Source organism: Portunus trituberculatus, chromosome 38 (assembly GCF_017591435.1).
Source record: "Portunus trituberculatus isolate SZX2019 chromosome 38, ASM1759143v1, whole genome shotgun sequence".
Lineage (NCBI taxonomy): Eukaryota > Metazoa > Arthropoda > Malacostraca > Decapoda > Portunidae > Portunus > Portunus trituberculatus.
In genome coordinates, this window is record NC_059292.1 from 15,549,130 (window position 1) to 15,566,153 (window position 17,024).

Below are 17,024 nucleotides of genomic sequence, written 5' to 3' on the forward strand. Positions count from 1 at the left end.
CTTCTGCACAGCCTTCACCTTCATGGGTCCATATATTGATCCAAGCGCTTTCGTTGATTGGGCGAGTCACGCTCCGTAGGGGAACGCCGCCAGCCAATCACAAAGCAGAGTGGAATTCGCGGAGTGGTTGGTTGTCGAATGTCTGTATTTAGCATTTACGTAACTTTGTAGACAGTGGAGTGTTAAGGTATTGATCTGCAGGGTTAATGGTGTGTGTGTGTGTGTGTGTGTGTGTGTGTGTGTGTGTGTGTGTGTGTGTGTGTGTGTGTGTGTGTGTGTGTGTGTGTGTGTGTTGCTATGTACTTTTTTTTGGTTATCTTTTTCATTGGCTCGTGTGTTGGGATGTGATTGATTGATATGTGCTTCGTTCGCTCGTGTGTGTGTGTGTGTGTGTGTGTGTGTGTGTGTATGTTGCTGTTATGTTGTGTTGTCCAATTTTTTATTGCCTTTGTTTTGTGTTGCTACCTATTATTTTTTCATTGTCATTGTCATCGTCGTCGTCGTTAATATTATTAGTATTATTTGTATTATTATTAGTGATAGGAGTAGTAGTAATAGTTGTTGTTGTTGTTATTGTTGTTGTTGTTGTTGTTGCTGTGTGTGTATGTGTGTGTGTGTGTGTGTGTGTGTGTGTGTGTGTGTGTGTGTGTGTGTGTGTGTGTGTTTGTTTGTTTGTTTGTGTGTTCGTGCATGCGTGCGTGCGCGGCCAGCACAGGTGGGTTTGGTCCCGGCGGCGCGGGCCGCAAGATGTCTGGCCCCACGTGGTTGCTGACCGAACTCGAGGGTGCGTAGACACACCGGCGGCTCCCCAACACGTACACATCTCGGGCGTACACACACACACACACACACACACACACACACACACACACACACACGCACGCACGCACACACATGGTTCAGGCGACGCCGGCGCAGCTCGAGACATGCACTCACGGGCGGCACACGCGGCCGCCACCACCACCCCTCACGTGAGGACGCATTCTTACCCGCGCTGCTGGAGGCGAGACACTGTTCGCTCCCACCTCCGCTGGCACTCACTGACACTCCCGCCACGCTTGGCACCGCCCCTCGCCTCGCGCCACCCGCCACCGCTCGCCGCCTCACCGCGCTACTCACTCCTCAAACAGTCGGTGTTGCAGCCTCCAGGATAACTTCTCCTCAGGATACAGTTGCCTATCTACTACCTGCATCCTGCCAATTCGTTCCTCGGCCTGCCTTTTCTGCCCCCTAGAGTGACAGCGTGGGAGTGCAGGATCATAGGACCTTGGCGGTGTATCGGGTGTCCCACAGCCTCAGGCCGCGCCGTCACCTGCTGCCCTGTTGCTGCCTCTGCCGCTGGCACAGACGTCGTTCAAAGTGAGACTTTGTCGTGTCATCTCTGGTGCTAAGATGCGGCAAGCTTAAGCAAGTGTGACGCATTCCTATGCAGTAAAAGTGTGGCTATAGTCAAGTGTGGCACGCTGCCACTATCACGCTTTATGCAAACATACTGTCCATCAAGTGACCTGCACGTTGTGAGTGCCGTATTAGGTGACGTACACTGGTGTTTGTTTGGCTGACTGTGTTTGTGTACATTACAAGGGTTGGAACAATCGCGAAGGTTCAAGGTCACATCGTGAACTGTATCCGCCGGTTCCGGAACAAGCCCGCGAACCTTACCTTGTTGCCAGAGAGGACCGTGCTGTCCATGACGAACTACTGCACTAGTCTCTCAGGCCGCAGACACTCTGCTCACGCCTACCTTCACATACGCCCTCTTTTTGTGCAACCTGACTTTGGTGTCTAAGTTAAGGTTTTTAATACTTTGTAATACCGAAGTAGTTTTAAAATAACTTTCGTAAATGTTCTTAGTAGGAGAAGTTGATGTTTTTACAAGTTCTGCTCGTTGTGTGACGGATCGCATGCTGTCCGGCGATCACTCTAGTTCATAGCTTGACTGTGCGAGAGTGACTGAATTGGTATATCTTTTTTACCTTTTTAAAAGTTTGGTGCCAAGCTGCCCCTAGAGACATGAGGAAAATGAGTGACAAGGCTTTGTGTGAGCCTCTCGTGACCTCCTCCGTCACCGCCGCAGAGGAGGCCACTTACCCATCTCAAGAATATTCCTCAGGTCAAGAATACTCCTCAGGGCAAGGATACTCTCCGCAGGAGTTCAGCCCATTCTCCTCCTCCCCCTCCTACCACGTGGAGGCCGGCCAGCACGTGGAGGCCACCCACGGTGTGAAAGTCGCTCAACATGTGGAGACCACGCCGCCCTCTGAAGAAGCTCTCGCTGCGGGTGACACCAAGCCCGTGTTTGAGGAACTTTCTCCCTGCAAGTTCCCGCGTCCGGCACCGTGGCGCCAGAAGACCACCAGCGAGGCAGACGTCAAGCCGCAGGTGCTTGTTAAGCGCGAGTCGGAAGTGGAGTACCGCGAGGGTGAGGGTGACGGAGGCGGGCCCGGCGTGATCCGCTGTGTGGAGACCAGCATGCCTCCCCCCGACACCCACACCTACGAGTCCCGGGGCAGGCGACCCTCGGGTGAGTTTGCCCGGCCCATGAACGTGCCCCGAGAAGTCATTCGCGGTCCTCATGGCGCCAGATACCGGGACCCCCGCCGCACCCACGACTTGGCGCGGCCTGACCAGACACGTCCTCCTGACCAGGTGAGGGCGTCAGACTGCCCTCCGCCCACGCCCTCCTCACCCTCATCACCCACTACATCTTCTGCTCACGGTGGGCGTCCACGCGCCTCAGGCAAGAAGGATCGCAAGAAGGAAGAAGCTGACGATGTTTCCAGTTCCATCCCCGACTTAGGTGAGTATTACACATGATGCGTGCATGGCCCGCCTGCCTGCCTGCCTGCCCGCCCCAACTCCCCACCGTCATTCGCGCACCTCTCTCTCTCTCTCTCTCTCTCTCTCCTCACACCTCTCGTTCCCTTTCTCTTCTCTTTGTGCCTTCTCTTTTTGCCGTTCCCCACGCCCTCGCCTCTCGCCATCATCACCAACACCGCCACCACCACCACCACCACCACCACCACCACCTTCACCTTCACCTTCACCTCGCTTCACCTGCACTTTTCCGCTCAATCTCGTTTGTATCATTCACCATCGACGCCACTTTTCGCTCTCCTTTTCTCTTCGCTCGATGTGTGCATTTTGCTAACTTGCGATATTCTTTGGCATTTCATCCGTTTTTATTATTATTGTTTTTTGTTCGCCCGAGGTCATGAACCCCTTCGGCAATGTGTATGTGTTTTGTGTTTTCAACTTATTTCGGATCGTTTCAGGTGTAGGAAATTCCGCCTCAGGAACACGATGGGAAACGCGAACGGGAAAGGTACTCTAGTTTCCTCTCCTCTTCTTCCTCTTTTGTTTCTTCCTCCTCCTCCTCCTCCTACTCTCCTCCTCCTCCGCTCATTATTTTTTCTTCCTTCCCTATTTTCCTATCATCTTTATTTTTGTTCTATTGTTGCCACGTTCTTTCATTCTCCACTCTTCTTCTCTCATCTCCGTTCCCTCTTAATTTCTCATCCTTACCTATTTCTCCTATCATTATATTTTCTTTTCGTCAGGTGTTCTTCCACTATCCATACTTGAAACCACCGGTCACCGTCTATATATTCTGATCTTCCTCCACCTCCTCCTCCTCCTGCAGCAGTTTGAATCTAGCCTCAGCATCCGTCCCTGTAACGTCTTGTGTATATAATCTCTGGTTTAGACTATTGACTGTCCCCTCACATTCTCTACGGTATCCTCCTCACAACACACATGCACACACACACACACACACACACACACACACACACACACACACACACACACACACACACACACACACACACACACACACACACACACACACACACACACACACGTAGCGTCAAATATTGCCCACTTCACGGTAAAAGCTGAAGGTTCCCTCATCAACAAACTCGCCTCGGGGATTTCTTTATACCGCACATGAAGGGAAAGGACAAGAAAAAAGGAAAAGGCTATTTATTCTCTCTCTTTTTCCCATCTCTCTCTCTCTCTCTCTCTCTCTCTCTCTCTCTCTCTCTCTCTCTCTCTCATCTGAAAAGCCTTTTGCTGCTAACTCTTGAATAACCTTTAATAGAGAGAGGGAGAGAGAAAGAGAGAGGGGGAAAAAAGCCGTCTGCGCTAAATTACATTACATTAAGTTGGCTTAAGGAAGGTTGGGTTGGAATAGATTAACTTCGGTGCCTTTCCTGCATCCCTAAGTTCCCTCCTCCTCCTCCTCCTTCTCCATCTCCTCCTCCGGATCGCCTCCCTAGTTCTAGTTTCCCTCGACTCCTTTCCCACTGTTTATCAATCCCTCTCTTGCCGTCTCTCTCTCCTTCCGTTTTCTTTTTACCCTAAGCCACGTCGGTCGTTCATCTCTCCGCCATTCTTCCTTCGCTGGCCAGAAAGTTGTCCCTTATAGTGGGTACGAGAGAGAGAGAGAGAGAGAGAGAGAGAGAGAGAGAGAGAGAGAGAGAGAGAGAGAGAGCGGTGACCGTGATCCGTGCTGTAAGGGTTAGGGCGCGCCACTCCCGACGGCGTTATGCAAGATGTGACTCGCTGCTCTCTCTCTCTCTCTCTCTCTCTCTCTCTCTCTCTCTCTCTCTCTCTCTCTCTCTCTCTCTCTTCCGCCTGTTGCGTAGTGACAGCGCGAGGACAGCACTTCGCGACACGTTGCTGCTCCCGTCCTGCGTCACTGTGTGTGTCCTGCTTGTGCTGAATGCCTCTTGATGGCCGCTGCCGTCCCTCCCTCAAGGCTGGCGGCGGGTTGTTAATAAGCAGGATAAACACACACACACACACACGTATAGCGATTAGGATTTGAGTCGGTTTTGCATAATAATTTCCTCAATCCATTCTCTAATCCATCGGTGAATAATCCGGTCAACACTTTTATTTTACATTTTGTTGTGTGTGTGTGTGTGTGTGTGTGTGTGTGTGTGTGTGTGTGTGTGTGTGTGTGTGTGTGTGTGTGTGTGTGTGTGTGTGTGTGTGTGTGTGTGTATGCGTGCGAGGAGGTATATTTTTTTCTTTATATTAATTCTTTTTAATTTCGACAGATAACCTTGAAAACGAACGCGCCGATTTTTGTATTTTATTTTTTCTCATTCAAGTCCCGGTATTTTTCTCCTATCCCATTATGTTATATATATATTTTTTTTAACTTTCCATTCCAATTTACGAGCGTTTCATGAATCACTGACATGTGTGTGGAGCATCCCGTCCATCCACTTCTGAAAGACAGACACAAAGGCAGACACACATGCAGACAAACGGACTGGCAGACAGGTGGGCGAAGGAACCCGTCTCTGCTCCGTCTAGACTCTAGACTGTGTACTGAGGATGTTTTTCCCTTGCGTGGTGATGATCGGGGTAATGAGGGGAGGTGGTGATGGATGAAGTACATACAGCAGCGACGATGAAGGTGATAGTAGGACAATGGGTGGTGATGGGAGACGCAGGGTGGAGGTAGAAGAATGGTAGCGTTGAGGTGATGAACATAAGGGCGTGGAGCGTTGAGGGAAAGGCGGGTACTGCGATGTGGAAGCTTTGACAAGAGAGGTGGAGAAAGAGGAAGAGATAGTGCAGAAGGAGGAGGTGATGGGTGGTGAAGGTGATAGAGGACAACAGAACGGTGACGTGTGTGTGTGTGTGAAGGTGATGACTGATGGCGGTGGTGGTGGTGATGATGTCATACAGCGTAGAGGTTGATGATGACAGGCAGGAAGCGACAAGTACTGCAAGGCAAGACAAGGAAGAGGAGGAAGAGGAGGAGGAGAAGGAGGCGTGTCAAGAGTGAGTGGAAGTAGCGGGAGAGCGACGCCCGCAGGGTGACATAGCAAGGATAGAAAAGACTAGAAGTGAACCTGTCTGACGTAATGTTCGAAGGAAAGAATTACTAGAAGCAGCAGGAACTCCACAGACAATAGGAGCGGTGGTGGTGGTGGCGGTTGTGGTAGTAGTAGTAATATTAATATAAGTAGGAACAGCAATAGTAGTGGTCGGAGGAGGAAGAGAAGCCGAGTAGTAATCGAAACTTTGGAGTTATATCAGGAGCGACATTAATACTCGTAGTAGTGGTAGTAGTGGTAGTAGTGGTAGTAGTAGTAGTAGTAGTAGTAGTAGTGGATCTGTCACGTGCTGCACCTAATACACAGCTCGAGATCAAGGGCCTCGCAGCACCCACGAGATCGATAGAGTCTGGCCCTCTGCGAGAGCCCGCCATTCCTAACTACAAAGGCGGCCAAGGTTACTACCACGCGGCCGGACGTACGAGAACCCCGAAATATGGGTGGGCGTCGAAGCGCGCGCTCCGCTGAGGGGAAATATCTCCTCAGCCATGCCCCGAGGGGATGTAACCTTTGGGGACTCAGGGGACTGGGTGCGAGTCGGGGCTCAGGTGAAGGTCTTGGAGGGGAGGGGGATGGGGGAGTCTGCAGAGTCATCTCGGGGGCGCCCGTTTGGTATGTTGAGTCGTGGTGACGTCACACAGCGACCGTGGCGAGCGATACGGGCCAAGGTTACTGCCCTCCACTGCCAGATGTACGAGACTCCACCCTTTCCTCCACCCTGGTGCCAGATGCAGTGCCTCTTTCGTTAGCTTCTTTACTAATTCACGGGCGTGGTGGGGGGACCGGGAGAGGTACGGGAGGAGCACGGAATGAGCCCAGCACAACACAGCACATGCACACTCCCTGCCTCCGCCCCTGCCTCGCCTGGCCAACTTGCAGCACGTAAGACGAGCCTGTGTGATCCGCGGGAGCACCAGAGTCGTGTAACAGGTCTCCCCGCCAGCCCAGCAGCCGCCCAACCGGTTTTCTAGGCCAAGTTCAGACTGGAGGAAGCCGTCGGGTTTGTCGTCTGGCGGAGGAAAAAGAGGAGGCGACGGCCGCTCACGGAGAGAGAGAGAGAGAGAGAGAGAGAGAGAGAGAGAGAGAGAGAGAGAGAGTTTAGGTGGATGAATGGTGTTTGTGCCTGCTTCTCCGAGAGAGAGAGAGAGAGAGAGAGAGAGAGAGAGAGAGAGAGAGAGAGAGAGAGAGAGAGAGAGAGTTTATTCGGATGAATAGTGTTTGTGCTTGCTTATACGAGATTATTAAATGTGTATTTTATCGTATTGTATATATGAGTTTATTCTTCCTCTTCAGAGCGTGATAAGCTTGTTATCACGCCTGGTTCACACACACACACACACACACACACACACACACACACACACACACACACACGGCCCGGTAGCTCAGTGGTTAGAGCGCTGGCTTCACAAGCCAGATGACCGGGGTTCGATTCCCCGGCCGGGTGGAGATATTTGGGTGTGTCTCCTTTCACGTGTAGCCCCTGTTCACCTAGCAGTGAGTAGGTACGGGATGTAAATCGAGGAGTTGTGACCTTGTTGTCCCGGTGTGTGGTGTGTGCCTGGTCTCAGGCTTATCCGAAGATCGGAAATAATGAGCTCTGAGCTCGTTCCGTAGGGTAACGTCTGGCTGTCTCGTCAGAGACTGCAGTAGATCAAACAGTGAATTACGCACACACACCACTACACTGCGTAGTGTAGTGGTTAGCACGCTAGACTCACAATCGAGAGGGCCGGGTTCGAGTCCCGGTAAGCGGCGAGGCAAATAGGGAAGCCTCTTAATGGGTGGCCCCTGTTCACCTAGCAGTAAATAGGTACGGGATGTAACTCGAGGGGTTATGGCCTCGCTTTCCCGGTGTGTGTTGTGTGTTGATGTGGTCTCAGTCCTACCCGACGATCGGTCTATGAGCTCTGATCTCGCTCCGTAATGGGGAAGACTGGCTGGGTGACCAGCAGGCGACCGAGGTGAATTACACACACACACACACACACACACACACTAGCAGGTGTTTACGTTCCTCCTCCTCCTCCTCCTCCTCCTCCTCCTCCTCCTCCTCCTTCTTCTCCTCCTGGTAGCATATTATTAACCGTCTTGTATTCGGCTCAAGGTCAGCCAGTGCTGGGAGTCAGTCCTGTCCTTCCCAGTAACTCTTCCTTCCTTCCTTCCATCCTTCCTTTACCCTTCCCCTCTGATTCCTCCCTCCTCGTCCCCTATTCCATCCAAACTCGTTCCCATCATCTTCCCATTCCTACTTCATCCTCTCGTCTTCCCGTCACGATTCTCACTTATTCCCCTCATCTTCCTCTCATTCATCTCTACTTTTTCTCTCTCTTGTTCCTTTCAACCATTACCAATCTTTGCTCTCATCTGTCTTCCTTTCTTTACATCTCAATTTTTTTCCCTCCCTCGTATGATTCCTGAAGGTGTTTTACCTCCGCTAAATAAATAGATGAATGAATGAATGAATGAATGAATGAATGAAAATAAGATTGAATAAATAAATAAAACTCCGCAGCCTTCACCACCACACTCGCTTCCCTTGGTGACTTGTGTTAAAGCACCCACAAATTACCGAAACACGACGCCTCCTGCTGTTACCACGGTGGCCTCGAGTTGCTGGGGCGCGGCGGGGACAGACAGGGGGTGGTGGTATCTGCCGGGTGGGGAGGTAGGTAGCGGGGGCGAGCAGGTCACGTCAGAAGCGTGAGGCGGACAATGGCGGTGATAAAGTTGATTTATTTACTTCACAAGCGACGCACGCCACCTGTTGGACGCAGAGAAAAGAACCTACTATAGTGTGTGCGTGTGACAGAGAGAGAGAGAGAGAGAGAGAGAGAGAGAGAGAGAGAGAGAGAGAGAGAGAGAGAGAGAGAGAGATGATAGGTAAATGTTTGAACCACAGAGTCACGGTTTATAGTTTACACTTAATGATAGCACGGTTCAAATTATATATAATGACATGTAAATATGTATAATCACTTTGGCGAGAAGCTGCGCGTAGCATAGAACTATTTACGTAAGCAACACTGACCTTGAATGGACCAAGTAATCAGGTCGTTAGTGCAGAGTTAACGGGGAGTTTTTCAAAAGAAGACTGGATAAACCTTATACATTGTTATGACGTATGTACCCTTTACACATGAACTGCTAAGCATAGATTTGAAGGCTCTTTCCATGATTTCTTGTGTTTTTCTTTACGTGGACAGCAACAATAAGAAACAACAACGATAATAACAACAATAATGATGATAAAAACAGCTTTTATTTTATGGCAAGCTCATAATACATTAACAATTTTAATAAAAAAAAAAAAGAACTGTAGGTGTGTGTAAACAAGAATAAAAAACAAAAGACATGAAAGAAAATGGAGTACATCAATATTGAGAGTGAAAAAAATGTGCACCACAATCAATTAACGTGCATACAACAGGTCATACCTACACTCACCTTGTAATAGTTCACCGCCACCACATCTGCGCCGCTCCAGTGATAAGCTCAGCCGTGTTAAGTAATCAAGGCCACCAGCGCTACCAACACCGCCAAACCCGCCAGGTGTTACTTGTCGAATATTGCCCAATAATTAATGAGGAATGTTAGTTAACCTTTATGGCATGACCTTGTGGTGGTAGTAACTGTGGGGCCGGGTGGTGGTGGTGGTGGTGGTGGTGGTGGTGAAATGATTGAGTGGTGATTGTGATGATGGTTGTGATTTTGCTATTGATGGATTGGAAAGTGAATAACCTAACCAACCAAATTTGATCTAATCTAAGCTAATCTAACCTAATATAAGCCAATCCAAGCTAACTTAATCAAACCCAACCAAACCTAACTTAATCTAACCCAACTCAACCTAACTCAATTTAACCTAACCTAACCTAATCTAACCTAACCTAACCCAATTTAAGTCAGCCTAACCTAATCTAATCAAACTTAACCGTACCTAACCTAACCTATCCCAACCCATCCTAACTGTGTCTAACCTAACCCAACCCAACCTAATCTAACCCAACCTGAGTGATAGAGTGATTAACTGATTGATCTGATGGTGCGCGGCGTGAGGGGAGGATAAAGGTGAGGATGTACCGTGGAAAGAAGAGGTTAAAGAGTGATAGCGTGGAGTGGAGTGGATTACAGTGGAGTGCAGGAAGGGACGTGGTGGTGGTGGTGGTGGTAGACTTGGTGGTAGTGGCGGTGGTGGCGGCGCAAGGCAACAACATGAAAAACACGAACAGATACTGGCAAGCAAGAGAGAGAGAGAGAGAGAGAGAGAGAGAGAGAGAGAGAGAGAGAGAGAGAGAGAGAGAGAGAGAGAGAGAGAGAAAGGTACACAGAAATCTTTTTTTTATTTGAGAGGGGAAAGCTGACCAAGGGCAACATAAAACGAAAAAAAAAAAAAAAAAAAAATTTCATTCATTTGCTAGTCATACACTTGCTAAATCACACAGTCGCTTTTCGGAACCGCATTGGGGTGAAGTGATTCTCTCTCTCTCTCTCTCTCTCTCTCTCTCTCTCTTGCCCATTTTTTAGCACTTCAAAATGGCTGTCGACCCCAATAGTCAGTAGCTGTAAATACACGTAGCTGACAGGTGGCGGTGCTGGCTGATTTATGAATGAGTATGCCGAGCTACAGAGAGAGAGAGAGAGAGAGAGAGAGAGAGAGAGAGAGAGAGAGAGAGAGAGAGAGAGAGAGAGAGAGAGAGAGAGAGAGAGAGAGAGAGAGAGAGAGAGAGAGAGAGAGAGAGAGAGAGAGAGAGAGAGAGAGAGAGAGAGAGAGGGAGAAGGAAAGAGAGAGAATGCTCGAGACTCACTCCTGTATTTACTCATCCATGTTTCTTCTTCACAACTAACTCTCTGAGCAATGTTCGTCTCCTTTTCGTCTTCCAATACTTGAGACGCATCGCCTGAGGAAGAACTGCCGAGGGCGTGGGCGGCGTGGCTGGAGGCGTGGGCGTTGCGGTGGAGGGTGGAAAGGTTGAAGAGGATGAGAGTGAAGAGCAGGGGGAAGGAGGAAAAGGAGTGGTGGTGACAAGGAAGAGATCTGAAGTGGATGCGCTGGTGATGAAGGAGGGAAGCAGGGGGACTGTAATAAGTGATGAGTGATTGGTGGAATAGGAAGAGGGAAGAGGAGGGGAAAGAAAAGAGAATGAGTAGCGTGGGTATGAGGAGAGTGAAAGGTGGGAAGAAAGAAAGGAAGGTAGGAAGGGAGAGAGAAAATACTCGTGCGCATATAAACTCTTGGAAGTGAGAGAAGGGAAGAGAAAGGTGGAAGGGAAGAGATGAAAGGAGGGAGGGAGACAGCGGGAGAGAGAAAGGCAAGGTATGAATGCAAAGGAAAGACAGGAAGGAGAGACAAAGAATGGCTTCAGAAAAAAACAAAAAACTAAAACGAAAGCATAAAAAATGTTGAGGATGGTGATGATGATGATTGGTTGTGACTGTTGAGATGCAGTTCCAAGAAAGTAGTAGGAAGATATGGATCGTTGGTGGTGGTGGTGGTGGTGGTGGTGGTGGTGGTGGTACTGCTGCTGCTGATGTTGTTGTTAGTAATCAAACAGTGCACAAGTTTAGTTCTCGTGTTGGTATAGTAACGGCGGTGACTCAATTTAGTTACACACACACACACACACACACACACACAACACACACACACACACACACACACACACACACACACACACACACCCGCCGGTTCACTTGAAACCAATGAAAACAACCATACACACACACACATTTAGTCTCCCTTGATTAAAAATTTCCTCTATTCCACCCTCCGCCTTACGTCCTTACATCAAAGAAACGCCTCCGGTCTTGTGTCAATACGTGAGGCTTACACGACACCCTTAAGTGAGGCGCCGCTTTGATGCCGTGGCCCAGAAAAGGCTTCCAAGGCGTGCGTGTGAATGAACGTGTGCCGCGGGAAATAAGAAAAAGAAAAGAAGAAAAAAAAGGAAGCTAGTGGTGACTGAGACGAGGACGATGTGCTGGTCTGGGTTAAGGTCGAGACGCGTTGTTGTGGTGTTATTGACGATCCCGACCTAGGATACGTGTGCCTTCCTTGAGCGGCGCGTGTGCAGTGCATGTGTGTGTGTGTGTGTGTGTGTGTGTGTGTGTGTGTGTGTGTGTGTGTGAGAGTGAGACTGGAGGAGGAGGAGGAGGAGGATATTGGAATGAAGCAATGTGAGGAGTAAAATAAAGAGAAAAAAACAAAACAAAACAAAACCAGCATCACTGAACACTAACAGACTTGTCCTAATTATAAAAAACACGGGAACATAAACGAGGATAGAGAGGAGGAGGAGGAGGAGGAGGAGGAGGAGGAGGAGGAGGAGGAGGAGGAGGAACAGGAGGAGGGGGAGGACAACAGCAGCAACAACAACAGCAGTAACAAACACTAACAAACTTACTCTTTCAAACAGTGAAAGAAACAGGGTAGCATAAACGGTGAGGGCGAAGAGCAGAAGGAGGAGAAAGAGGAGGAGGAAAAGGAGGAGTATAGCATGAAAATTGGAAAGGTACAAAGTCCGAGAGACAAAAAGGGAGAGAGAGAGAGAAAAAAAAATACACATAACAGCAAGACAAACAGTATAACATAAACGAGGATGAAAAAAAGTAGAAAAATTAAAAGGCAGGAGAGGAGAACAGTAAGAAACAGAAAGGAGAACATACCTTTAAGTAGATATACTACATAAACTACATAAACTACAGCCAAAGTTAAAGACAAAAAAAATACTGAAAGAGAAGAAGGATGAGGACATGAATGAGAACGTGGAGAAGAGGGGGAGATGAGAGAGGAAGGAAGCAGAAGGAGGTGGAAGAGGAAAACACGGACGAAATTACAAAGATTTTAAAGGATTGGGAAGGATAAAAGAGGTAAACAGACCCTGATGTCCTTGTTGTCTGATAACACTATTAAAAAAAGACCATGGAAATAATACAAGTGCCGTGTGTCTATATTTTGATGTTGTTGATAGAGATTCTCGTCTGTCAAGGTTGTATATGTGTGTGTGTGTGTGTGTGTGTGTGTGTGTGTGTGTGTGTGTGTGTGTGTGTGTGTGTGTGTCGGATGGCTGCTGCATATTCCGGGCAGGAACGAGTTTCCTCACTTGATTGGCCGTTTCCAGCAGGGCATCGAATCAAACACTGCCGGCAACACGTCGCCAGGATGGGAGGAGGCGATCAGGGTCACGCTTAATTGGAATTCCGCTGTATGGCGGGACGTGCTGCTGTATTTTCGAGTACACACGCGCGCACGCTAAAGAAACAAAGAAAGGATTGGATAAATGAAAGAAAGAAAAGGTTAGCCATCCCACGCGGCCACTATTGGCAAGGCTGAGGTTAGGTAAGGTTAAGTGCAAATTGGCTAGGAAATGCGATAGCGTAAATTTGCCTTATCTAACGTAACAACGTACGCAAACCTAACGTAACCCTACTCAATCTGACCTAACCTTGCGTCAGCTACCGTAACCTGACCAAATCCAACATAATCTAACCTGACATAGTAACCTATCTGAATCTAACATTACCTAACCTAACGAAACAAAACCTAAGTAAACCTAACCAAACCTAACCTAACTTAACTAACATTACCTAACCTAACCTTGCGCATTCCAAAAATAGCAATAAAGAGGAATTCTTGACCTTCATGTAAACGTATAAAGATAAAAAGATAAAAAAAAGAAGTAAGGAGAGCCTAAATAAATTTGTAGATAAGGTAACGTAACCCTATTCATCTTAACCCGTCTACAAAAATAGGTAGGAAGGCTGATCTTAATGTCATCAGCCATAGAAAGTGTCTAAAAAAGAAAAAAAAGAAAATAGAAGAAAGAAAACAAAATAGTTTATATGTCAAGCCACCACAGCCTTTCGTGGGAGTAAGAAAAGGAGGAAGAGGAAGAGAAATAGAAAGACGAAAGAGGAAGTAAAGGAAGAAGAAGAGAAGTAGAGGGGGGAAGATACTGAAGGAAGTGGAAAATATACAAAGAGAAGTCAAGGAAGATGAATATGAATAGATGGGAAAACAAAGAAGTAAAGGAAGATAAAAGAAGTGGAGGAGAGAAAAAAGGAAGTGAAGGAATAGGAAAAGAGAAGCAGAGAGGAGAGACAAGAAAATGAAGGGAGAGAAAAAAAGGTAGAGAGAAATAAAAGAAGAGGAAGATAAGTAGAGGGGAGAAGAAAGGAAATAAAGAGGGAAGGAAAGAGAAGTAGAGAGGAGAGGCACGGAAGTGAAGGAGAGACAAGAGTGGTAGAGAGGAGGCGGCAGAAGGGAGGCAGCAGGAGACCACCACGGAGCTCACAGCACACTCACTACCAATGATTCACGGCGAGGGAGGCTGAGGCAAGGAAGGGAAGCAGGGGGAAAAGCAGCGCCGTGGAGTGAGTGAATGAGTCAAGGAGTGAGTAACCTTTGAATGCTTGATAGGTATATAGATAAACAGATGAATATGTATAGTAGAAACTTTATTTATTTGTATAAGATTACGAAGTCACCTTATCTAATGCAATAAATAAATAGAAAGCAAAAACAGTATGGTGGTGGCAGTGGTGGTGGTGGTGGTGATGGTGGTAGTGGTGGTACTGGAAGCCGTATGACATTTTAGCGAGGAAAGATTAAGAGAGGCTTTTGTTTTCCTGTGGTGGTGAGTGTAGAGTCTTTTTCCTTTCTCTCTCTCTCTCTCTCTCTCTCTCTCTCTCTCTCTCTCTCTCTCTCTCTCTCTCTCTCTCTCTCTCTCTCTCTCTCTCTCTCTCTCTCTCTCTCTCTCTCTCTCTCTCTCTCTCTCTCTCTCTCTCTCTCTCTCTCTCTCTCTCATTATTCCTCCCTTCTCTGGCGGCGCTTTATTCTTTATCACGCCGCATTGTGTCTGGCAGCAGTAGTAGGACACGAGCAATTTGCAGAGGGAGGCCAGTAATGGAATCTGCAAGAAGCATTATGGCGTTTCCACCGTCGGCAGTCGATAGCGTCAGCGTTCCGGGAATTAAGAGGACGAGGGAGAAAGGGAGGCGTGGAGGGAATGAGGAACTGGGGGAAGGAAATACAGAGAGAGAGAGAGAGAGAGAGAGAGAGAGAGAGAGAGAGAGAGAGAGAGAGAGGGGAGAAAAGAAAGGTGAAGAGAGAAAGAGAGGAAGTTCTTCAAAGATTTCATAAGGTGGGATTGTTTGTGGTGCAGAGGAAATTGTACTTAGTAGTAGTAGTAGTAGTAGTAGTAGTAGTAGTAGTAGTAGTAGTAGTAGTAGTAGTAGTAGTAGTAGTAGTAGTAGTAGTAGTAGTAGTAGTAGTAGTAGTGGTAGTAGTAGTAGTAGTGTAGTAGAAGTAGTAGTGGTAGGAGGAGGAGAAGGAGGAGTAGGAGTAGAGGAGGAGGAGGAGGAGGAGGAGGAGGAGGAGGAGGAGGAGGAGGAGGAAGTGGTGGAGGAGGAGGAGGAACGAGCACAAAGGAGGGACAAACAGTAGCAAGCCTGTTGCTTTTTAAAAAGAAATGTGTAATAAACTACATTATCTTATCTAAAGTGAGAGAGAGAGAGAGAGAGAGAGAGAGAGAGAGAGAGAGAGAGAGAGAGAGAGAGAGAGAGAGAGAGAGAGAGAGAGAGAGAGAGAGAGAGTGTACCAACGTTAACACTAACAACAGTGCTCCCTCGTGTTAGCTGGTTAGCTAAAAGGGGCGGCAGACAGCTGGAGAGGCCGCGGAATGAGTGGCGGTGGTGGTGGTGGTGGTGGCGGTTGTGGTCAGGGCTAGGTGAAGGTTAGATAGGAAGGAGGTAACAAACAGAAATAATCGGCTTCCCTGATTGAGCTGTAAATGGAGGAGCGCCTCTTAATTGGCTACACTGAGGTAATGGACGGCTGGAGTAACGTGGCCCACTAAAGACAAAGACGAGGAAGAAGAGCGAAGGGAGGGTAAAAAAGGAACACTGGATGTGAAGACCCGCCTTTGATTGGCCTTGGGAATTGTATGGCGTCCTGTGATTGGTGCAATTAACGCCTCCCATGGCCCTCCTCCCTCGTCTACGTGATGTAATTGGTGGTGTAGAATTAGGTGATGTGGCTGCGGTGACGTAAGAGGCGCAGGTGGGGATAATAGTGTGGAGGTCATTGGTAGGCGAGAGAGGCGGCGTCCCCTGAGGCTCTGCGGGACATAGGCTTGGGGAAGGTAAAGGGTGAGGAAGTGAGGGTAGGCGCGGGAGAGGGAAAGGAAAGAGGAAAGTGAAGTTAGGTGAACCGGACGGAAAGGTGGGGAGAGGGAGAAAGGACGGACGGGAGGCGAAAAGAGAGGATCAGCTCAGAGGATGGAAACAAACACACACACTGAGTGGTTAATGAAACTTAATGACAAAACAAAGAGAAGGAAACCGCGAGGAAGGACACGGAGAGACAAAAGAAAAGCAAGGGTTAGCAGACCAGTATGAGGCTGGTGTGACGCACGTAAAATGGATACAGAGAGGAATGGTTGATTGATTGATTGATTAATTCAAGATGTCGCAACAGCGGGGTCATATGTAATCAATATCGGACGAGGATAAAAGGTTGAAGATAGAGTGAATTTATATAGAAGGGAAACATCCTGACACTCTGCTTCAATATTTTGTGAGGGATACGAAGAGAAGGAAAAGGGTGAAGTTTGACCTGCTTGTCTGTGTTCTTTGTTCAGCAGGGAGAGATAAATATTGTGGTATCCCTTTGCATTATAGAGATGACCTTTGACCTTCAACCCTCCGAGGACAGTCACTGCTGCTCAACCTGAGGCGCAGTAATAGGTCAAGTCTGCCCCGCCCTTTGTTGCCACCATTATTATAACACCTCAGTCCGCACTGCTGCCACTGGCGCTATTACTGCTATTATATCTCATGCTGTTGTTGTTGTTATTATCACCACACCCTAGGATGCCATTTAACAAGACAAGTCCATTCCCTTCCTGGGTCACTGCAGGGCTGTCGCTCCCTTGCTGCCCTCAATGGGATGTTGTGAGTCAGGATATTCTGGCTGCGGCTCAGGTCAAAGGGTCAAGGCCGGAATCCTGAGTCTGGCGGGGGAGGCACAGGACGGTGGGGAACAGGAGACCTCTGAGAGTTTGGGCTGGTGTTTTCCTCCTGCAGGCTTACATGCTACCAGCTGCAGGATGAGGGACTGCAGGAGTGGATGTGGTCTCAGTCGGGGTCATAAAGCGAGTAACCCGT

At 48.3% G+C, this 17,024-nt stretch overlaps 1 protein-coding gene across 1 annotated transcript in view; it reads left to right on the forward strand.

Annotated features, from left to right (window-relative positions):
- Positions 1–1,009: 1,009 nt before the first annotated feature.
- LOC123515176 (nuclear hormone receptor E75-like) overlaps positions 1,010–17,024 on the forward strand; it is a 341,788-nt gene continuing 325,773 nt past the window's right edge. The window contains exon 1 of the mRNA XM_045273684.1: positions 1,010–2,800. Coding sequence (XP_045129619.1) covers positions 2,014–2,800 — 787 coding nt within the window. The 5' untranslated portion in view covers positions 1,010–2,013. The remainder of the gene's footprint in view (positions 2,801–17,024) is intronic.